The following is a 24,454-nucleotide window of genomic DNA, read 5'->3' as shown; positions in this document are numbered from 1 at the left end:
GGGGCAGAGCAAATCCTGCTGTTGCCCTAAGGTAGCTGAGATGAATAACTAATTATTCCTTTTTCTGGTCTCTTGCAGCACAGGCAACATTGTCCTGTCTCCCCGAACAGACTTCATTGTTTACAGCAAGGAGAGAAATACCAGCTTACAAAAGCTGTCTGAGCACATCATTGTGGTGATCCAGACCAGCCACGCAACAGCCAGGACAGGTGCATGTACTGAACAGAAAGGATTTAGGATCCAGTGGACTTTTTGTTACCACCTTCTCAGTTATTAGTTATATATTAGGAATATCCTGTTTCTCTCAGCTGATTAGTGATGTGGTCTTCAGCTGGGACCATATAATGTTAAATGAGCTGAATCTCACCTTGAGGGAAGACGATCCTTAGAAACTTGTATGCCTTACAGGAGGGAACAAGCTCAGCTCTCCTTAGTCATAGCCATGTGCTCATAGCACTGAGCCATTTTCTCTCTTATTTGTGTAAACTCAAGGGATTTGGGTTTTCAGCATGGTAAACAAGGATTTAACTACTTCCTCCCTTCTCCCAAATAACTTTCTCTGAAATTAACATGGTAAACAGAGCCCTCAAAAAAAGCCTTTCTGCTTGGTGTTGTTTTTGTAACCGATCCTCTGCTGGAAAACAAGCAACTTGAGTTTCAGCTAAAACAACCCAAGGGAACCTCTGAATAATAACATTACAAGCAGTCTTATACCCTGCTCCACCGAGTCCTGTGATGAGTGGACTCCCACCCATGGATGTGTTTGCAATCCTGTGTGATAAAGAAGGGCTAGGGCAGCTGGCAGCACACGGAGAGCAACAGAGTGCTTCGCTCCCCCCCAGCTTTGTGCCCTGCTTGCCAGAAAAGAGTGTACGGGCTAGCATCTCACACCTGGGACCACGAGCCACAAAGAAGCTGTGTCCTCATGCTGGGCATGTATGAGTTGCAAAGGTGATGGTGGGAAAGGAGAGGAATGTTTGACATACAAAGTAGGAGACTTGACAGGCTGGAGTATTTTCATCCTTAAACACCCCATTTGGAAAATGGCTTTCTGTAGTTAACACTCTTTAAGGCTCCACTGCACCATGAAGGTTAGAAAGATATTCTTTGAAAATTCCAACATAACTAGAGAATGTAGAAGTGGACCTAACTTTGCAGATTGTCCTTCTTTTCTGTCCCATAACAACCAATGCACATAAATAGTCTGATGTATCCATAGAAGTGCAGTAGCAGATATCAAAGATCAAGACAAAGGTGACAAGTAAAGAGGCAGAGTCATGGATAGGAGAAAACCAGGGTCTTTTGTCTGGGTAATAATGAGAAACCTGATGGCTATCACAGTCTAGGATCTAAATGTCTTTATTTAAAGTAAGGCCTAAAAGCACAAAGTAGCTTACAGCACTTTCATTCATAGGTTTCAAAAGGGTGCAGTGCAGAGAGAAGCATGTGGTAATCCCTGCTGTAGAAGGAAAAACAGCGGCCTGGAGCATTGCATCACTGAGTAGCCAAGTTGGGAATCCCATCTGAATCCATCCTGTCCCAGACAAAGTTGCTACTTCACTGTGGGTACAACAAGTTTTTCACTGGCTGGCGTTAGTTTTCCTTTGGGATATTGTGTACCTTTCCTTCACAGCAAAGCTGAGAATGACAACTAGCAACCAGCCCTCAGCCAGGGACTCACTGCTGCTAGAGGCAGAGCAGGGCCTACAAGGAGAGTGTCTTGGTATGGTAGAACAGGAATTCCAGCCAGGACAGCTGAGGTGAAAATCCTGCACAAATCCATATGAGACACCCTTGCAGCTCAAGACATCCATCAGCTAATCCTCCCTTTGGCGATCTCCCCACTTACCCCTTCCATCAAAGGAGCTTGGATAACAACAGCTGCTGCTGTCTTAATGAGTGAGACTCTGAAGGAGGCTGGTTTCTGCAGGACAAAAAAATAAAGCACTTTGCACTGTCTGCATCACCTTGCCTCTTAAGAAAACCAGGCATTTAATGGACTGTTACTGAGCCTCAGGAGGGAGGCAGTACTAACTCAGGGAGCTGTGCACACAGAGCAATTGGGGCTGACAGAAGCTAAGTGCCTTGTCTCATGCTGCAAAGTAGTTATGACCTGAACAGAGCACAGAATGGGCATGTCCCACCTTGCAGGTTTTTGAGCAGATTGTGGGGCCAAGGCCATGGCAGTTCACTGTCACTGCAGAGCTAGTGGTGTGCTTTGGCAGAGGAAAGTTGTTAACTCACGGTTCCTGGCTGCACTCCAGTTTGACTGTATTCTTGCCTTCTTAAATTCCTTCCTCACCCAACCAACCAGTTATGACTGATCCCTGATTTTTCCAATTGCTTGTTGTTGATTGTGGAATGGCCTCTCTCACCCTGGAGCTCAAATGTGTTGCTCAAATGATCTCAGGTTGTAAGGTTATCAACGATGACATTCCCTGTTCTGGAGAACCATGCTTAAAAGATGGGTTCCTCTCATTCCTTTCCAAGCCTTAGAAGTGTGGCTGTCACAAGAAGGATGGTGAAGTATGGTCTCACGTCCTGTTGCAGAGCTGATCTGCTTAGAGGGGGGTTTCCAGTTTCTCAGTTCCTCTTGTTGTTTTCCCTGTAACTTCAGAACAAACTGCCTATGCCCCTCTAATCAAAGAAATGTGAAGTTAGCAAGAGGCCCCAAATACATTTCCTGGCAACAAGACAAAAGTAAGTCTACTGAGAAGTTTATGCAAAGAGAATATTTCTAGTATATACAGTTCTGTCTTGTTCTCAGATGCCCATACCAAAGCAATTACTGTATGGGAGGTGCCAACTGGCTGGAAGAATCTCTTCATTCTGGGTCTGTAATGGACTCTGTGAGGAACTTAGCTTCCTGGTGTGCAAGAAGGTAAGTGTGTGTGAGGAGGGGAGGCTGGGACATGTTTATTTGGGAGAGTAACCTTTCTGGGCGGAGAGCCTACTTTTTAATTTATTTGGTGGTCCGGGAAAATTCGTCACATCACATTCTTCAGCTCCTATTTCCACTGAGGCAATTACATCACCCTGGAGCCTTAGCTGGCTAACTGGGATGCAGCTGTATAAAGCGCAGGCTGGCTGTTTCGTGATGGCAGCGATGCGGTTTGTCCCTAAGACAAACAAAGTTGCATAGGAGAGGTAGAAATCTGTGTCCAGCCAGGGAAATGCAAATCCAAGGCCAACTCTGAGCTTTGAGCCAGCTCACAGATGGTTTTTTCCATGTCTGCTTTTACCCCACCCTTGAGTTCCTCGCATCAGATCCAGAGGCACATGTGGCCTCCATGTTCCTGTAAGCACAATGGCTGCTGTTTCAGGGTACCAGGGCTTTCCAAGTGATAACTCTAGTGGTCTGAGAAACATTTTGATGGCTTGGAGTTGCAAGGCATCTTCACTTCTTGATAGCACTGTATTTTGCAAAACAAGGATGAGGCATGAAGGCCTGCAGGAGTTGGGGCAAAGACTGAGATGCAGGATTGTGGCAAAGTGCTGAGAGCTGCAGAATCACAGAATCTTAAGGTTTGGAAGGGACCTCAAAAGATCATCTAGTCCAACTCCCCTGCCAGAGCAGGACCTCCTAGAGAATCAGAGACTCTCCCACTCATGTACTCACTTTTTGGTGTCATACCACATGCTGTCATGAATACAGGAGAAAAGATGGTGTCTGCTGGGTCACAACCCCTTGCTATGGCACACCTGGGTTCAGACTCTCAGTATTCAAAGAGATATTGGAATATTTATTCATGGAGTCTCACAGCAGCTCTGAGAGGTGTCTGAGTACTTTACCACATATTCACAGCAGTGGCAAAGCAGAGCAGGGAATCGCCTTTCACAGCCAGGGAGTGCAGCAGTTTAAAAGCCAGGAGAAAAATAGGGGCTGCCTCGTGCTCAGCTCACTCTGTTCCACTCCAGGCCCTGCTGGTTTCTCAGCAGAATGCTGAATCTGCTGCTGAACCCCATGTCTCACGTTTCTTTTCTATCTTTGCACCACAATCTTAACAACAGTTTAAAACTGCTATAATTGGTTTTGACAAAATGCATCTCTAAGCTCTTGCAGGCAGCGATTCTGTTTTCGAAAGCTGAACTGTTCCTCCTGCAGCACAATGCAAACCTACTCTCAGAGAGTAAATCCATGCGCGCCCTTTAAAAGGAGAAATCAAGAGGATTTTTTAGTCATTTTTAGGCAAAGGTTCTCCCCCCCCCCTTTTTTTTCATGCAGCCTCCTTGGTAACCAGTTAAAACAAATTCCTCCAGACTGTAAACTAGAGATAATGGAGTTTGCCTTTAATCTCAGTCTGCTACAGATCAAGTTACCTCTTAGAAATTACTTATCCTGGCCAAGCAAATGAATTGGAATTGATGTTCTTAATTGTTTTCTAAATTGCTGTTCCCCACTCCCTTCCTCCCCTTCTTTCCACACAGCTGTTTTGCATCAGAGTCTAGTCTAATGGGTACTGTCACTCACACTAGGGGGTGAAGTCATGTGGTCATAAAAGAGAAAGATTGGGGGAAGAGAGGAAAATACCACCCAGTGCATTATCTGGCTGTGACACACAAATTGAATAGAAATAATTCCTCCTAGGGGGCTAGTCCCAACAATGGACACAGTTCTGTCTTGGGCTAGAAAAATGTGGAGGCTCACTCTGTTCTCTGATACTCATTCCTTTCTCACAGAGAAGGATGATGATTAAAGTCCTAGTTTGTGACACGGGAAACCTGAGTTGAAAGTGCTGACTCTGCGGCAACCTCCTTTGTCTGGTTTGTACAAGTTGCTTTGTTTATGCCTTAGTGGCTGCATTTGTAATACAAAATAATACAGTTCCCTTCCTTTCTCCTCAGAGCAACAATGGTCTTTCATTAGCTTTATCTTACAAAACAGCTTAACCTTCTCTCCATCTCCAAAAGGTGCTTCACTACTCTCTATGTTTACATATATTAGTCTGCAACTCACTTGGAACTTGTGTTTTAAAGCCTTTGGACTTAACACCAGAATTCTATCCCTCACTTTCTGGAGACAGATCTCAAGTCTTAAACAGGAACCATCTCCTGAGGAAATTTTGCTCATACAAAAATCATTCCTGCAAACAAACTGGTTCACCAACTTCCATGTCCTGCCACTATAGTCCCTCCCAACCTATAAATGACCAATAATCTGTTTTGCTGCCAGCAGTTTTCCAGAACTGAGCTGTTCCATTTCAGACCTTGTACTTCCATAGACTGGCAACTGTTTTCTGCTCATCTGTCCATTCAGAGTAGAACCTAAAAGAGCAGAGGTTATCCTCTTCTTAACCTCTCCCAGAAGGTCTTTCTTGACAAAGGACAGGTTTATCACTTACTCTCATTACACTGTCGAGTTAGTTTTCTGAGGCAAACCAGGGAAATGGAGACTTTGCTGCCTGCATAAAATCCTGAAGTGCCTGCTGGAAAAGCATCAGACACTTGGATACCTGCTTGTAATATCTGTAGAGTGAGTCAAAAAAAAAAAAATAGCAGGGAAGAAGTTTTATACAAAATGAGTATTTTTTTAATATAAAATGAGTATTTGCTGCAAGTGGTGAGGAAAGTTGACTAATTACAGTGAAGACCTTTTTCCTTCTTTCAGTAAGGAGAACATGAGTTGCTTGGGCTCACTGCAGGACTGCACACAACTATCAGAAACCAGATCACTGCTGACACTAGCAAAATCCTGTGCATTTATTCTGCAGATGCTAGCTTGGGGGAGCAGCACATTTAGCATTCTTCATACCTGGAGAGAGACTTCTTAACGCTGGCTGGCCTGTCCTTACAGACAGAGCCACTCTGTTTAAGCAGCCTTGTTTCTTAGGAAGTGTAATGCAGATAGTTACGATGATTCATATTAACATCCTAGTGCAAATACCCTTACCTCCATGGAGAAAGGAGGAAATCTACCTGTGACAAAATGTAGTTACATGACTGGCAGGTGACCTGACGTGATGAGAATCCAGAGAGGATGGACTTTGCTTTGTTTTGCTTTGCTCTTCTGCACTTAGTCACCTCTGAAACAGGTGGGGCCAAGAGCTGGTCAGTATCCTGGACAGAAGATAATCAAATCACAGAATCACACAGAATGGTAGGGGTTGGAAGGGACCTCTAGAGATCATCTAGTCAAACCCCCTGCTAAAGCAGGTCCAGTGCATTGTGAGGTTTTCAAAAGCATGAATGTGAGTTAGGAGCAGAACTTCCAAGTCATGTGAGTCAGGTACATCTAATTGTCTAAATCTGGGATGATTCATTCGTCTCTCTGATAGTCTACGTGCCCACTTGAGAGATCTCTCTGAACTCAGGGTAATGATCTCAGAACTCAGGGTAATGAGACAGCCAGTTCACGAAGCTAACTCACCCTGCCTGTTGTAGGAAATGTGCTAGAAGGCTAGTTGCTTCTAACAGCAAACACGACAGTGTCCCTTACCTGATTCTGTCAAAGTGATCCAAACAAGCAGAGTTAGTATTTAAAGTACCCAATGTGGCTATGACTTAGGGGAGAATGGCCTCTAGGAAGTGTTGGTTATGAAAAGGTCTAGGTAGGCAGTAGTGTCCTTCTGCCTTCACATATGGGCACTATTTTTCAGTCTGTGAGGGAAAGCAGACAAAAGGTTATTAGACTAACACTCAGGAAGGAACTCAGATCTTCTCATCACAGCTTCCTTTTATCACAAGAGGATTTTTCTAGCTGTTAGAGCTGTAAGCTGAGCTCCTGCACTTTTTGCTTCTTACCATGTTACCAGTAAGGAAAAATCTTCAACCAGCTTTTTGCTGAAGAGGTGCCAGGAAGAAGAGAACCCAATGTGCTTTTTCTGTAGCACTGTGTGCTAATAGCAGGAAGGAGAAAAAAACCTCATTATAATGTCAATGAAGCAAACAGATGTGACCCTTAGATGGTGCTACCCTTGCTGACATTAGGTACTTGCTGACTCCTTGAATAGTCCCATTCAAATCAGTGTGACTGCTTTTGGAATGAGGTTCTGCTCAGAGTTAATGAAGATGTCAGAATCTGGCCCAGAGGGAATAAATGCGTTGAGCAAGAAGGGGCTCTTTTATAACCTCTTTCCTAGAACATGTTTGGAGGCCTACATTTGCAGCTGGTTCCTATCTTAAGGCCAGGCCAAACCGAGCCCCACTCACCAGAAGATGCAAGCATGCCCAGACTTTTGGAAGTTCAGCTCTAGATCCAAACATTAGGCCTCATCCAAAGCCGATAGACTCCCACTGACCTGAACAGACATTTGGCCCAAGCTTCTGTGACTTGGGCCCATCCTGAGACAAAGCAGCACACTGTACACCAATACTATAGGCATGTCTGGGCCCATGTCTGTAAGAATATGATCCCTTTTCTTTTTTTTTTTCTTGCTTTTTTTTAAGGAAGGAATTGGTCTCAGGGAGGCATAAACTCCCTTCTTTTCCATCCCTGACTGAGTATCAAACTCCTCCGCTGAGATTTCTCCATGGAGACATTGGGTTTTCCTGGCAGGCAGGGTTGCAAACTACTCAGCGGAATGTCTACAGCTCTGCAGCTCCAGAGGAGCCAGGAGGCTGGGCATCTCAGCCAAGGGAAATACTGCTGTCGTCCCAAGAACACTTTCATGGAGACTGAGGTGCATACTGGATTAGAGGCAGCTAAGCTGGGTTCTTGGGGTTTTTTGTTGGTTTCCTTTTTCCCCTCGAAAATCTAAAGCATGAGGAAGAGGAATCCACAGGCAAGAAATCTGGGGATCCTTGTCCATGTTGCAAAATGTGGTTTCTTAATGGATCTTTTTACTTCTAGTGCTTCTGGCGTGTTCAACACATACACACACATACACACATACAGAGAATAACTTGGCAAGCTTGTGTTTTCGTGGCACAGCACCAGGAAATGGGAGTTCCCCTCCCAACAGAGAAGATCAGGGCAATGAGGCAAAGGTGGGGGAATCAAACTCAGCCTGAGTCTCAGTGGAACAATGGCCCGGACAACTCTTACACAAATAATCTCCAGGAGCTCTGAACCCATGTTTCATTGTGGACACAGACAGCGCTGTAGAAAAAACAGACTGAAATTGCTTCTCTTTCATGGCATCTGTAGTGCAAAAACGGTTTTCGTCCAAGACATTTGTGGTCGGAAAATCCTGACACCTCATAAATTATCTTAGAGGCGCAACAAAGCTTCAAAAAGATGAAACTCAATGCTGAGGTCAGCAGGAATTTTTTTGCATCTTCTGCAGTGGAGGAGCGTTTTCAGTCTCAAGAAAACCACCACAAAAAGAGGCAGCAAGAAGCGAGAATATTTCTTGGCGTGAGAGCCTCTGTGCTCAGGGGAGTAAGGCGTCTTCTGTTATTTATTTTTGGCCACCTCTGTGTTCACACATCATCAAAACATGATCCAAGTGACCAAGGGCAACCTGATAGTGAGGTGGCTGCGGCAGTTAGGTGACACTTCCAGATCCACCCAAACACTCTGGCAAATTACCTTTGCATAGTGCTGGGGGCTACATGGCTTGAGCACCTTCCAGGATTGGTCTGACAACACTTTATAGGTGAGGTGGGTTCAGGATGGGAGGGAAGTACTGCAAAACCACAGTAGGCTTCAGTGTGAGTTTGCAGAGACTACACAACAGTGTTGCAAGAAATAGTTTATAGTCTCTATCAGCTCATACCCACAAGCAAACAGTTAGCATTTTTTAAAGCTATTTTCCTGTCCTCTTGACTACAAATGCAAACCCACTGCAGAAGCTCTGTTTGCCTTGGTGCCTGAGGCTAAGCAGGTTGCTTAATCCCTCACACCTTCCCATAACTGTAGCTAGTCTGAACAAAGGCAACTGTCTGGCAGTTTCTATTGCTCTCTTCTTGGATATTTCTTCTTTGCTATATAGAGGAGTTTCCTTCTTCCAGACAAGAATAAGGTGGAGGAGATAGAGGACCCTGAGGGTGATGTCACACAAAAACCTCTGCAGGTTCTTAATTACCCCATGTGGGTATTGGGGTGGCAACCAACTATCCTCTGCAGCGCGTTAAACCCTGTGTTGTTCAAAACAGAGGGAAACTGCAGTGGTGCTTGAAAGGAGAACAGACACCTGGTGTCCAGAATGACCTGTGGTTCCCCTGTTGTGATGTATGGCAGGAAGGACCTAGTCAAAGCCAATTGCGTTAGGAAAGAGGGGCCATTTTTTTTTCAGGGTAAAAAGGGGAAGAATTGTTTCTAAGGCGGCAGAGACTCTTGTCTCTGTCAAGAAGAAATGATCTGTCCTTCAGTGAGCCCTGTTGCTGTTCCTGCTGCCAGCCTGCTGCCTTATGTAACTGCTGCCATGCTGATCCATGGCGGGCCTTGCCCTGCAGTGCTCGTGGCAGGAGGTCTGGTATGCTGTGCAGTGCTGGAGCTGGGCCTGCTGCCTGGTGAGGACTGCTGGGGAAAGGCAATGCCCAGGATGTGGCAGCCAGCCCTCCTGCAGGGGCTGCTGCAAACGTGAAGCCAGTTGTGCAGGCGGGGACAACCTCCTCTAGCATAGGCAGTGGGTTTTAGGGTTGTCATTTATCCCCTTTACTGAGTGATCATCAAAATGGCTCCATTTTCATCTGTAGCCTTGCCTGTTGCTTTTATATGTCTTATTTTGGAGTGCAGGGGAAGATGTGAACTGCTTTCCATTTCTATGGGTGGACAAAACTTTCAGATTTAAAACTTTTCTCCATATGTTCTGCCCTCTGAGTCCCTAGCAGGATCTGACCTCCCTGCCCACTTAGTAAATCAATGGTTTCTGAGGCATGTAGAACGGATTTTATGGCAGCAAGATGCATTTCACTAGATTTATGTTCTTAAACTGAAGGGGGGAAAGCCTTCTTTTATTTGGGGCAGTCCTTGAGTTTTACAGGCTTGTTTGAGTAAGTAATTATTTTGGTAATGCTGGGGCCTCCTTTATTGAATCGTAAATGCATCCTGAACAGCTCTCAGAATAACAAGCAGACCTTTCCCTGGAAGTCTATGGATTGCCCTGATTAGCAAATCTGAACATTTGTAGTTTACTCTCTGATTAGCTTTGCTGCTGAGGGCTGCCTGGGTTCATTTCTTTGGGGCTCCTCACAAGATTAAGCATGTATGTCAATGTTTGCAGGATCAGTGCCACAAAGAGGAAAAAAAAAAATCAACCCAAAAGCCATTTCTTTGGAAACATCCTCTCTGACCATGTTAGGAAAAAGGATCAGATAATTTGGATCTTTATGATGCTTATTATAAAAAATGTTCTGGAACCAGTTCAAGCACCAATCAGAAACCACATTGTTCCACTAAATCACTTTCAGATGCCATTTCAGATACAGAATACAATTACTCCTAGTTTAAAAATATAAATGTTCCCTTCATAAAACACACACACACACACACACAACTATTTTAATTTCTTTTATTTTTATCTGTCTTGGCTGGAGCTCAGGTCTTCCACAGATCTTGTACCACTTCTTTCTGCCAGGCGTTGTGCAGAGCTCACCATACGCTGCAGAAGAGCTCTGGGACATGGACATTAGGACTATACATACAAAGGAACCCTTGCACAAGCTGAGGGGCTGGAGGCCCAGGCTCAAATGTCTACGTGCTTAAGAAATCAACTGAAAACAAAACCTGGAACAAAGATTTTGCGGGATTGTTGTGTTAAAAACCCACTCGAGATGCCTGGAGGGGTTCCTGGCCTGTCATTTTGTTGTTGTGTTGTTGTTATTGGGTAGCTGTGGGTTTTGAGAAGCAAACTCCCTTCCCTCCGTGGTACTGTGGCCCACGTGCTCTCCTCGTTGTTGGGACTGTGTGGAGGCCATCTGCGATGAGCTCAAACCGCGAGCCTGGCCCTGCTCATAAGCCGGGGACCCACCCGCCGTCCGTGCTGTTTATGTGCGAGCACATGCTGAGGGTGCAGGCAAACAGGGAGGTGTGAAAGAGCTGGAGGGGGAAAAAACTGTTCTGCTGTGGGCTGGATGGGCTGGGCACCCTGTGCTTGCCTGGGGTCAGAACAGTGTGAGGCCGCTGCCCCGGCACAGCCACCGGTTAAGACATTAGGGCTGGCAGAGGCGTGCAGTCTCCTTCCTTCTGAGTCAACACACAAACAGGCACCTCTGGAGGCTTCCTCAGCCTCTTTGTAAGGTGTGACTCATTTCCTAGGAGGGAGCATCTCTGCAGAGAGGTATGGAGGGAGCCAGAATAGCTCAATAGCTAACCCCAGGGCTTTGGTAGGCAGTAAGCTGTTTGCACAAGGTCCCAGTCTGCCCAGCAGCAGCAGCAGCATTGGGGCAGCCTCCTGAGCCTTGTGCTCACGGGGTAGCTGCTGGGCTGCACAGAGAACCTTTCCACTTTCCTCCAGGTTGAGACTATCTGGGACATTTCGAATGGAAAGCTTTCCTCATTGTCAGGAAGCCATCCTTCGTCATTGCTGAAACCCTTCTCCGGAGTGGTTGTGTTTTGGTGAGTCTGTGGGAGTGCAAGCTGCTCTCCTGCCAGCCAGCCGCCTTCTTTTCCAGGGCTTGGGGCCCCTGTGCTGTGTTCAATCCTGCTGTGGGACAGGAAGCCCACAAACACCCAGAGCGTTGCCCCAGAATCCAGACAAACTCCTCAGAGATGCCAGACCCCCAACAACTTGGCAAGAAGCCCTGGGAACCTGGGATCAAAACAGGGATAACAAGGCTTAGCTTTCTACCCGAAGGCTAGGGATGCTTGGGGATGCTGCCATCTTTCAGACACTCCATGGGCCTTTATTTTCTTTTCTTTTTCTGGGGCAAGCAGAGGGATTTCTCAGCATCAGGGCGACGTGAGAGTCCTGAGGGATGCATTTGGGAAAAATTTATATGGAAACATTTTCATACTTTCCAAAACAAAAGATGCTGAGGGGTTTGTTACTAAGGAAAGATTCCTCTGCTAATTTTGCAAATGCAGATTTCTGAGGTTCATGGTTCTTTACTCCTGACATTGAGGGCAATGCCCTTTGAACTTAGTGTTAGCTTAAATATAATGTATGAAATCCCGGCCCCAAGGAAAGCAGCGGTGAGATTAGAAACTCAGGTGCTTTAGCTAACGTTGCTTGGGCCTCATGGTGGAGTAATGGATCTGCTCTGAGCCGAACTCTTGGCTGGGTGACCACAGACTACTTTGTTCCTGTGTCTCTTGTGGTTGGGAAACAAAAGTTTGAATGGAGAACAAAGCCATTTATGAAGAATGGATGTTGAGGCTGATGTACAAGTTGAAGAAGCATTTGATAGCAGTCTGAAATAAATCCGAGAGAGGGGATTTTCAGAAGCACAGGCTTTTCTTCCTGCTGCCAGTGACTGATTTTGCAGTGGGAACAGAATCAGACTGATGCAAGGTGACTGGAAATTCAACCCTTGGTGCTCAGGACTTTGAATGTTTCTAGCCAGAAGACTAGACTAGAGCTCTTGCTGAGATGTGATTACTTCTGTGATCTTTCGTTGTTACAAGACAGTCATAGAACCTCATTCAAAGCAAGAGACTCCCCTGTACCTCGCTGCATCCCTGAAGAACATCCCATGGATTTTCAATCCAGCTGAGCAATACTCTACCCACATCAAGAACAGTCCACAGTCTCCTTAAATGAGTATTTTTTAATTTTTATATTTTAGTGTCATTAATCATTTTGGTTTTCAGCAAAAGGGTTGTAGCCTCAGCTGCAGCATGCTGATTTCTCCTTAAAAGAGAGGCTGCTGACAAATGTTTCACAATCCTTGCATTACGATGTGCTTCTTACCTTAGGGATGCATATTTGCTCTGCAAACCTGAAACATTTTTCACTCATGTGATGAGGAAATGTTATAGATCCCGATGTCTCTAACTAGAGAGGCATTATCAGGTTAGAGGCACTAGTCATTGGCAGTGTATGATTGTTCAGACCTCTCAGGTTTTCTGTTTTTCAAGATTATACTCCTAGCCTTTCTGAGTACAGAAAAAAACCCCTCTAGCACAATGAGACAACTGCACCTGAAAGCCTAACAGAACCTAGAAAACCAGTAAAAATATATCACATTTCACAGAATCACAGAATCTTAAGGGTTTGGAGATCTTCAAAGCTCATCTAGTCCACCCCCCCTGCCAGAGCAGGGCCACCTAGAGTAGGTCACACAGGAACTCATCCAGGTGGGTTTTGAATGTCCTCAGAGAAGGAGACTCCACAACCTATCTGGGCAGCCCCTTCCAGTGCTCCCTCATCTGAACAGGGAGGAACCTTTTCCTTTTGTTTCTTTGGAATCTCTTATGTTCCGACTTGTATCCGTTGTCCCTTGTCCTATCATTGGCCATCACTGAGAACAGCCTGGCTCCATCCTCCTGACACCCACCCTTTACCTATTTGTAAACATTAATAAGCTCACCCCTCAGTCTTTTCTTTTCCCAGCTAAAGAGCCCCAGCTCCCTCAGTTCTTTCCTCTCTTTTTCTTTCTTCTCTCTCTTTTTGTGCCTGCCTCCTGATTCAATGCTGAGGTTTGTCAGCATAGAAAACTGCAGTGGGAAGACAGCCAAGATTGTTTGTGCAGATGGGTTTAAGCTGGGTTATCAAGGCTGCAGCTCCAGCCTCAGACCAGAATATTACCAGAATTCATTTTCCATTTGCTCTGATGGTTGGGCTTGAGCTCTTTTGCACAAAAAAGAAAGCTTAACTAACCTATGTGGAGGTGTGGAAAACCAAGTGTCAGTAGTTATTAGCGGCAGTGGGACAAGTGCTGTGCTTCTAGGTATGTGCCTCTTCTGGGGCTCACTCCTCGTTCCATGGTAACATTGAAGATGCCAGAGGAAGCAGACGCAGCAGGGGCAGAGGTAATGGGCTTAGAATGATGCCAGAATGCCACGGGTGAGTTTCCTTGCAAGCTGCCCATGGAGAGGGCCCGTCAGCATACACCAACAGAGCCATATTTCATTTGCACATAAGAACCTGGGATTGTCCTGGGAGGCTCAATAAGAAATGGGGCTCTGTGATCGGTGCAAAACCAATAACAAATAGCACATTCCCTCCTACCAAGAGATCAGAGCACAGGAGGGTGCCTGCATCAGAGGAAGGCTGGGACGAGCTCAGAACAGCAAGGATGTTTGTTAGTTCTTCACTGTATCTCTTACCAAGCGTAACTAACTTCACCACCCTCAGTAGTGATTGTGACCATGGAATGAACCCAGCTCTGGGGCCAACTGGACATTTTTCATTAGAAGATTTTTAAACAAGACATGTGTAAACATTAAAAAGTACCTGTTTTGAGGGGTTTTTTTCTACAGAAAAGAAAAACAAGGAAAACCCCATTTTTCCTGAAATGAGGCGTTCTTATAAGGCAGGGAAGTTCTGTCTCCACAATTTTGAGGTGTTCTGAGATTTTGTCTTTTCCAATATAAAATGTATTTTGTTATATTTTTTGAATGCTTCAGAAAATACACATGCTCAGAAAATCAGTGTCAAAGTGGAATACATGTGCTCATGCATCTGTCAATGTAGTTTGAGAAGTTTATTTTCAAAATATTGCCTTATCACCAGTATAAAATATTTTTACCCATTCTGGAAGAGCAAAGAACTTCAAAGTCATGGAAAAAGATCATTAGATGGAGAACGAGAAAGATGAGGAAGGCAGGCATCCACGAAGAGAAACAGAGGAGAAGGCTTTAGGAAGAAAAGAGAGGGCATTCAATGAAGAACCACCAAGGTTAAAAATGGAGAAAAGCAGGATGAAGCTACTTGCAGGATAGATTCCCTGGTGTGGAGAAGTCCTGCATAGGAGAGTGACTCTGGATACTCCAGGGGCCTTGACGCAAGTTCAAGAGCTTGTGCAAGAACAATGATGGCAAGGAGGATGGGTATGCACTGAACTGTATTGTTTTGTTTGGACCTATCTGTAAGTTTTATGCAACCTACCATAAACAGTTACAGTGCTAAAAAATATTAGAAAGCCTGCATGTCATGGGCTTTGACTGTCATGTGTTGCTGAACAGATGATCCCTAACTTATAACTTCTGGAAGGCTGCACTGGTGGGAATATGTCTGCTTTGATTAGTAGCATGAGCAAGACATAGGTCTGGAGGTCTGGTTTCCATGGGGTGTTATCAGAGCTCCTGGGTTCAGGATGTGCAGGGAGGGCTCCTGAAGGAGGCAGTGCCGTGGGCTCAGGAAACCTAAGGAGCACTGTTCCTGTGCACTGCTGGGAGCCTGGACACCATCCAGAGCAGGGACAGAGCCTAGCTTGCAGCACGACCACTTCTCCATGGCCAAATACCAGAGAGGGGCCGACAAAGGAGGAGGATGAAGATGACGTGCTTTCCTCCCAGCACCTCTCCGTCACTGGCAGGCAAACCTGTCCCCAAGGACACATTCTGCAGAGCCAGCTGCAGCCATCTCCTTCTGCAAAACAGGCACGCAGTGTGGGCTTTCAGAAGCTCACAGGAGCCTTGAAAACCACCTCTTGGGTGTGCTCCAATCTTGAGTAAACACTTTAGGACACCACTGAGGTCCCCTGCCTCTCGAGCAGCACAAGCCAAAGTGATAAAAATTGAAATAAAACCCCCGAAACAAAGACAGAGGAAAGAGGGATAAAATGCTGTGAGGCCCAAAGGGCTAAGGATGTGGGTACTGCTGGGCTTAATTGTCTTCTTCCTTGCTCTGCAAGAAGGAATGTTGCTGGGACAGTGTTGCTCTCTGTTGGATTGTTACTGGTTCGAGGGGGGGGTTAATATTTTTTTTCTTCCCCCAAAGCAAGTAGACAAGTGATGTAAAGCAAATGGAATTGCGGTTCTGAAGCTGGGAAAGTCAGAGATGATCCCAGGCTGCAAAATCCAGATCTGAGTTTTGAATTCCCTGTGTAGCACAAGGCCATGGAGGCCTTCAGCTGGGCTCCGTCTGCCATGTGGAAGAGGGGGCGAGCAGCCAACTTCAGAGTCAGGTTCAGGTTTGGGTTTGGAAACAAATTTCCCTCATTGAAAGTTCAGGGTCATTCCCAGAGGCTCAGGAGGGAAGAGCCACTTCCAGCCTTTCTACTCTAACAGGTTTTGGACTTACTGTAACAATTCATCTGGGCCCCTAATGAGGAAAGCCATCTTCTTTGTGATGACAGTTAAATATGTGCTCAGGCTCGTTCCTCAATCAAAGGTTTACAATATATTGGGTTTAAATTATTTCTGTACTGTGCTTGCATCCTGATTTCACAAACCTTACAGGCTATTCTGGCTTGGAACATGTGGAGAACTTCTGAAGACTCTTGAATTAAAGCAAGTAGATGTCTTCCCACAACCTGAGACCTTGTTTCCATTATCAGCCTTGAACCCACACCGTTGACTCGTTCTACAGGGACGTGAGGGGCTGGAAGCATCTGGGAATGACACATAAAACAAAAGCCTCAGTCTCCAATAATCACTGTGAATCTGTGATTGTTTCTTGGTTTGAAAGCTGACCTTCTCCCCATAGTCATGAGCAGACTGGACTGTCCATCAAATGGTTGGAAAGGAAGCAGTTATATTTCAAGCAAATCAGTGAGGTTGGTTAGAAGTGAACTGTGGGAGCATGCTGGCATTCTGGGATAGCCACAGAAGAGATTGCATTGAACTCTTAAGCCAAGAGAAAGCATTACCCGTCAAATACATCTCCTTATCCTCATGGCCTTCACAGACACAAAGTTGAAGGGCAGTTCAAGGAGATGGAGCTGGTGCTCACAATGTAATCCCAGAGTCTGTGACTGACTCAGGTCGGTGAAAGACAAGTAGACGGAGTGCAGTTACTGACTAAGAAACAGGGTCCATGCAGGGATTCCAGACACTGGGATTTTTTGCAACATTTATTGGAACAGACAGGCTAAGAGCGCAGAGGGATAAAGGACCCCAAATCAAACAGTCTAATTGGTCTCAAATGGAGTGAGTAAGGAACTCCCTCCATTCCAAAATGGGTCAGATTGCATTTTAGAAGGAGATCTCTGAAATTTGAGTGGGAGGCCTGGATAGAAAAATGAATGGATGAACTCATAATTGACATGGATTCCATTATGGCTAATACCTGTGTCAGAGCTGCCACCAAATACGGCCTGCAAATCCAGTCTGGGGGAATTCCCTTTAGAGATGTGACCCAGGTGAAGCAGACTGTTTGCCATGAGCCTGTGAGGAACTGAGACTTTAATTGCAAACATATGGCTGGGTAACTTTCCAGCAAGTGAGAACTAGGGGGATAGATAGAGACCTGTTCTGAAATAGATGATCCAAAATAGCTTTCACTATCTCCAGTTCTCATAGTGGGTTTCTCTGCTCTCATATCATTATATACTGAACAGAAAATTGCAAAGAAAGGAAATGTGATGTCAAAATATAACATTGGCACAAAGAGCCCACTAATTTTAGGAAGAATCAGGGTGAAATAAAGTTCCCTGTGATTTTACTTTGACATGGTTCCCTGTTTGTGTCTTCTAAAAGGCAGCCATCTGATCTTCAGCTTTCTCCTGCCCTGGAGAAGATGTAAAGAGGTTCATGTCATGAACAGTTCTGCCTAGAGTTGATTCCAATCTGAGAAGATGGCCTGAAGTACAAGATCGTCACCCACTTGTGATGAGGACCAGTGTAGCTGCTTAAATTGCCTGTCCTGGTATTCAGCAAGCAGAGTAAGTGCACTAAGGAGGGCCTGGGCATCAGCTCCTGGACGTGATTGCTTCTAGGGTGGGTAGGGAACACCTCTTCCCATATCAGTAGGGTCTCTGAGCACAGGCAAACCTACATGGTAGCTAAGGAAAAGACCAAGGCCTAGAGCTCTGAGTTTAAAGGCAGCTCCTACGTGAAGTGGAGAAGGGCCTTGTAGAGGCTTGCAGTAATTTCACATTGCTTTTCACAGCAGTCTGATTCCCAACTTGCAGTTGCACTGCATCAGAGCTGGTCTGCAGCACATGTGGCCAAACCCCAAGGAAAAGGGAGAAGCTGCAGAGCTTTTTGATGCATTTGGGGCCATGGGATGCAAACTGTGGGTTTCATCTTGTCTGTTGTTATCTCTTTGAGGTATCCTGAAGCTTTTCCATGCTTTGCAGAATACCTTTGATACTGGGAAGTCTCTGTGTGATTGTGCTTTCCTCTGGGACCTTTAAGCATGCCCTTATGCTTACTGAGGGTGTAGAACAATTGTCCTGGGTGATTGTGAAAGATGAAAGGGGAACATGGGCTGGCACCGATCACAAGAACAGAAGGGATGAGCTCAAGGGAGTTTTCTTTTCTGAAAGTGTTCTTGTTTGTCAGGTGGCCTTGACAGGACAAGAATTTAACAAGGCAAGAGCTACCTTGTTGTAGCTAGACAGGAATGTACCTGGTTCAGTCAAGTTATGTTAGGCTGCATGGCATCTTCTGTGTCCTGGTTTGGGAGAGGCAGCTTCTTGGTGTGACAAGTGGCCAGTCCATGGGAAACTTGGACCTTTTCAGCACTGGAGTTGTTTGACTCCCGAGTGTTGGAGACCCAGGTTCCAGAATAAATTTTACAAGGCTTGTACCTACTGTGAAGAAGGGATTTCCCCTTCCTTGAGCAGGCATCCAGGTCAGGCAAGCAGCACATCAAATGTCAGCTGGGAGTTTGGCTTGTGGAAGAGAACCAAAGATGAATATGTAAAAAATATGGCAACCTGTGAGTGTTGTTTTTGTGTCCATAACTACGCTCTTACATGTGACCTAAATATTAAGGTTTGAAAAGACAAAGATTGTAAGTAACTCACAGCCTAATTACTGCTTTGTGATGATGTTTAGCAGTTCGCTCAGGCTGAAGCACCAATTTTGGTCAGGATAATTTTCTTAAGAGCAGTGTCTGGGACATCTGTGGCAAAGGCTGTGGTTGTGCCAAGCAGTCTTGAGAATGAAACCAAGAAAAAGTTGGGTCTGCAAAAACTGAAGCATTTAACAGTAAATATTCCCTAAACCAGTGACCACATGTCTGAAAAGGAAGATTTATGCAGAATGGGAGGGGAGGTTTCATAACAACACTCTAGAATAAAATAACAAGTGACATACACACACATGTACATGCACAGTCGTTCCAGATAAGATCAAATATCCAACACTCCAAAGATGAAACACTCTTCTGTTTATTTTTCTCCTTCTATGAAATAGGATTTTTCTTGGGCTGACAGTTCCAGGCAGAAATGCTGTAGAGAATTCTTTCAGCCCCTGCTGGAGGGGAGCTCTCCTCTCTGCCTGCACTAACAAATGTACCTCAGGCCTTCCCTGGCTGTAACTCTTGCATATCCCAGTCCTCCTGCCCCTCAAGTCCTATTCTTTTTTCTCTATGCATCCCTTTCCAGGCCACTGGAATGCATCTCCATGTAGATATTCTGCTGTCAGTGATTTTAGCAGATAACATAGAGATAGGCATTGGAGGGAAGCCATTGAAGCAACAGAGGGATCTGTTGGAAGAGAGGAAATGAAGAAAGAAGAGAGAAAAGGAGGAAAAAAGAAGTAAAGGGACGAGAAGTGAAAAGGGAAGGTGGAGAAGGAAGAGAAAAAAAGGACAGAAAAAGCAAGGATCTCAAAGAATGGCAAATTGCTTCTCTGAGCCATGTTATGTACTACGTAATCTATAGTAAATTGAAATATTGTTAATCCATAAAGGCTGTATTATTCTCTTTTTTTCTTATCCAGCTTCTGCTGACGTAAGCAGGAACTCTGCTCTGGGCTGAAGAAGTCAAGAGCCTAGCAAGCAAGCCTGGCACACAGACTGGAGCTGGAAGTGGGATTTGGCCTCTGCTACAGAAAGACTTTGAGGACTCAGACTTAGAGGAACCCAGGGAATGTAAGTCTGTTGGGCAAGCTTCAGATAGAAGCTTTTAGTCAGTGTTTCTTCTACAAAAGCTAATAAAAATATGTCTGTAAATCTCTTCCAGAAGATGTCAGAGTTCTCCTGCAGAGTTAACATGGCCAACACCGAGACCAGCTTAGTCCTTAAGGGATGAAGCATAGAGGTTTAAGTCCTACTAGGAGTTCATATATCCTGCAAGCTTACTAAAGGAGGTGCTGCATACTCTGTGATGTGTATAAATGTATGTGCATGAGTGTATATCTATGTATATGTAAATGTGTGTGTGTGTGTATCACTGTGTATAAGCTTATGCAGCTATCTGTTTTCTTCCAATAATTCAATAATTCTGCCGTTGGCTTTGCAGACTCCAGGATCCTGGCCAGCTGGAGCAGGAGACACTGCCAAGTCCATCAGGTTGATGGAGCCAGCAGGCTGCTCCACCTGACTGTCTGGAAGCTTTTTTTTTTTGCTCTCTTGGGAGGTTCCCAGCACATCTCCATTTTCTCTGAAAAAAGGTACACCCATGATTACCAGCATCTATGTCAGGCCTTCTTTCCATGGGTGCTGCAACTGCAAAAACCAGAGAGCCAGAGCACTTCTTAGCACTGCTTTAGTCATCTCCCACAAACACTGAAAACTTCCAAAATGTGGCTAGTGAAACAGATGAAAAGATGCTTTTCATCTTGGCCAATGCTTGCTCTTGGCCAATGCTATAGCTGCTTTATGGGGATAGAAGAGTTGATCTTCTCAAGAATTCTTTATATCTCAAAACCTGATGAAGAGAGTAACAAACCATATTTGTCTGCTTTTATAAAGGAAGGCTTCTCTGTCTACACAAGAAGAGCCTGCAGAATCCTGAGGTGCATGAGGACGTAGCAAGGGACAGTTGAAATTTATGTTATTGTGAAGTTTTTGTGCTAATCTCAAGAATAATCATGCTGAGGAAGTAAATCCTTTGCAAATGTTCATGAATCTCTGGTATTCAGGTGCCCTGCAGGAGAGATGCAGAGACACAGAAAAGTTTTTTACCACTTGGTCTCGGCATGTGGCTCTCATCTGGTGCAGTATTCTGCCTGCTTCTTGCCTAGGACAATATTCAGAACAAATGGCATTTTCAAAAGTGATCTGTATAGGGGAGAACAAGAATAGTTCTGTTTCCCCCCCTGCCCAGGCTAAACAGAGCACTCCAACAGCACCTGCCTTTCTGAGTCCTCTTAATCACAGAATCATAGAATGGTAGGGGTTGGAAGGGACCTTCAGAGGTCATCTAGTCCAACCCCCTTACCAAAGCAGGTCCCACCTAGATCAGGTCACACAGGAACATGTCCAGGGGGGTTTTGAAGAGCTCCAGGGAAGGAGCCTGCACACTCTCCCTGGGCAGCCTGTGCCAGGGCTCCCTCACCTCAACGGTCAAATAGTTTTTCCTTATGTTTAAACGGAACTTTTTGTCATCCTGCTACTTTCCATTATCCCTTGTCCTGTCACCAGATACAACAGAAAAAAGTGATGCCCCAACCTCCTGATGGCCACCATTTGCATATTTGTAAATACTAATGAGATCCCTCCTCAATCTCCTCTCCTCCAGACTAAACAGCCCCAGTTCCCACAGCCTTTCCTCATAAGGAAGATGCTCCAGTCCCCTGATCATCTTGGTGCCCCTGCGCTGGACTCTCTCCAGCAGTTCTCTGTCCCTCTTGAGCTGGGGAACCCAGAACTGGACACCTAGGTCTCCAGATGAGGCCTCACCAGGGCAGAGGAGAGGTGGAGGAGTTGTTGCCCACAACCTGTTGCCCACACTCATCTTGATACAGGTGAAGGATGGATCTTCACAAGACTTGGAAACAGAGGCTTGCACTGACATCTCTCTTCATCTGTAGTCATGCCCTGCTGTTGCACTGCCTAATGGGTAACACTGTCTCTTCCTGTGTTTCAGGCTCATTTTACTCCTGAAAGAGCATACAAAGCAGTGAGATGGATCCCCAAAATGGGGGAAGATGGACAACAGAGAGAAAGAAGTGGAAAAAAAGCCCTATCAGCAAGCCCAGGAAGTTCAATGACTACAGAAGCAGTTCCATCCATGTGATCTTGTGAAATACTGGATCTGGCAGATTCAAACAGTAAGTCTCTTTTACCTGTCATTAACATGGGAGATGTTCCTCCTGGTGAGGAAATCTGTCACTTGCTGTTCATCTCACTGTAGCTTGTTGTATGAAGAAAAGACATGCAATTCCATCCTCTTTCATTCTTCCTTAAAGCAGAGGTTCCCAAATCACTGCAAAAATCCCCATCAGCACTGTTTATGTCCTTTGGAGCACTTTTATTGTTCAGCTTTCAGTAGGGAGGTTTTAAGAACAGTTGGTTCTCCAGACTCACTACAGACTTTTATGACCTTGCCAGCCATCCATGGATTGAGGTGGGGAGTCCTGTTTTGGCCAAAAAGGTGCCAATTTTTATTATTATCTTTTTCTTTGATTTTTTAAAACTGTAACAAGAGTTCTGATGAAGAGGAACCACATGTAAAAAGGAGATGAGGATTACCGAAGAAATAAATCTTTTTATGCTTATGTGGAAAGGGAGAAAAAAATCAAACGTTTGCTTGTGGAAACATGGAAGGTCTCCAGTATAATGAATAATAAGAATAATTTCAAATCTATTTTCTGAGATCTGAACACTATTTCTATGCAAGTGCTGTCTCAGAAGGTAGTGGAAAAATTCAATTTTCCTAACATTGTCTGGGAAACAGAATTTGCAGTTCTGGAAGACTTGTGATTTCCATAGGAACCAAATGAGATGAAGTAGAAAGACTTCACAGAGGTGATTAAAATGTATTTTGTACTACAACCAAACTTTCTAGATGAATGACAGAAAATATATTTAAGGGAGCAAATGGCTTTCTGGCAAGTTTAAAAAACTGTGTCAGTGTCTGCCCTTTGGTAGTTCTGTGTTTAGAAAGCAGAGCACAACCTTAGGGGAATTATGGACACAACTTTTGGGTGGCACACTAAGTTGGTATAAATCTAGTTTATGCTACCAGAATGTTGAGATCATGTTAGTATGCATGCAAAAAAAAAAAACCAGCAAACCACCCCAAACTCAGCTACATAAATCAAGAAAGGACTCAAGAAAGGATCTTCACTATTTTCCTTTCCTCTGAACAGAGGTTGAAGGTGAGTGATTTGAGCAGAACTTCATTTCCACTGTCTGGTGTTTGGGAATTGTAATGAGAGCAAGAATTATGGATTGTATCCTGCATTTAAGAGTTGCCTATTTTTTGTTTTGTTTTAGCTATTTTACCATAAAAATTTTGTTGTTTCTGTACTCACCTTCCCAAAGAAGGGAGCCATCACAAACAAGTGAGCTACTTCCTCTGGAGTGCTCTTTCTGTTTTGTTTTACTAATAAGCTAAAAAAAAGAGCTTTGATCTACCCTCCAGCTTGATATGCAATGGGATATTTTCATCAGACTCTCCTCTAGATTGAATTTATGTTAATCTCAGCAAGATTAATGGAGATAACATGTTCTTATGAGTTTCTTAACAGTCAGATAGGATCTTGCACTTAGGCCTTGCTGGAGTTCAGTGGACACCACTGCAGGGACAGAGATCCTTCTATAGAAAATTCATTGCGGGATTGGGGCATAAGAGCAAATGCATTTGGCCTGAAGCACAATTTATTAATATGCATGGCTTAGGCTTGATTATATGTGTTGGTCCTTCTCCCATTGAAGTTGATGGCAAAATTTCCGTGGAGTTCAGCGAAGTAGGATGGAATCTGAATAGAAATTATTTTTCCCAGAACAACTTTGCAATAACCAGTGAATTTGCAAACTCCTCACTCTGACACATTGAAATAATTTGGGACTTTCATTCCGTTTTGCTTTAATTGGACTTATGCTACATCTGAGTCTTCCTAAGTGGGTTGCTGTGCCTAAAATATGTGCAGGCATGTTTGCACTCTCTGAGGGAAGATGGAGGTTAAACTAGAAGGCGAGGTTATGTTAGCAAGGATATTTTCTTTTTATACTGCTTCCAAAGGCAACCCTGTTTTGGACTCACCACTCTGCCTTGACCGCTCTGTGCCTCTCCGTACCAAATCATGCTGGGATTTGATGATAAAGCACATCCACTTTCCAGGAGCCAAGCCAACCCCTACATCCTAACTCACTGGTGTTCTGGTACCTTAGGCACTTTGTGGTCAGAAGACAGACTGCAAATGCGGGTATTAGCCATGGGGACGCTGGAATGTCCAAACCCTCTGTAGGAAGGGAAGAAATTTCTTACAGAGCTGCTGTTGCCCATTTGATTCCCATCCTCTTTGTTTTTATGCCTCTCAGACTGTGCCAGCTGAGATCGCTCTTAGCTGGATACCAGCACTTGCAGGCCCTGATTTGGTTCATGTCTTCTATAAAAGTTTTCCATCTTTGACCAAAGTATTTTAGATCAGGGTAAAAATGTGAGTAAATCAGAGCTGGCATCTGTCCCAGACATATCAATTCCCTTAATTCTCTTTTTCCTGTGGCTTTGGGACAATCAAAATAGGGAATGTTTCCATTGCTATACCTTTATGAAAGTACAATATGTGAATGCCATATTCTGAGTGAATCTACTGTGTTTTCTTACCTCGGCTGTTACCAACTGCACCACTTTCTCTGGCAATTATCTGAAACAGAGCACTGTAGTAGAGTAAATCTTTTGGCAA

The 24,454-nt window shown here is 44.7% G+C and overlaps 1 protein-coding gene across 6 annotated transcripts in view; it reads left to right on the top strand.

The window, feature by feature from the left end:
- NTMT2 (N-terminal Xaa-Pro-Lys N-methyltransferase 2) overlaps nt 1-17,431 on the top strand; it is a 57,922-nt gene extending 40,491 nt beyond the window's left edge. For 3 of the 6 annotated variants that reach the window (XM_062003667.1, XM_062003666.1, XM_062003662.1), the window contains 2 exons: nt 79-209; nt 1,415-2,095. In XM_062003667.1, the coding sequence (XP_061859651.1) occupies nt 79-209; nt 1,415-1,527 (244 nt within the window). In that variant the 3' untranslated portion in view covers nt 1,528-2,095. Of the gene's footprint in view, nt 1-78; nt 210-1,414; nt 2,096-2,767; nt 3,191-11,339; nt 11,414-17,407 lie in introns of those variants that run through there. The other 3 variants (XR_009819364.1, XR_009819365.1, XM_062003663.1) reach the window with 3 other exon arrangements.
- Nucleotides 17,432-24,454: the final 7,023 nt, after the last annotated feature.

Source organism: Colius striatus, chromosome 10 (genome assembly GCF_028858725.1).
Source record: "Colius striatus isolate bColStr4 chromosome 10, bColStr4.1.hap1, whole genome shotgun sequence".
NCBI classification, from domain to species: Eukaryota; Metazoa; Chordata; class Aves; order Coliiformes; family Coliidae; genus Colius; species Colius striatus.
Note: the sequence above shows the minus strand (reverse complement) of the source record. Positions and strands in the feature narration are given on the sequence as shown.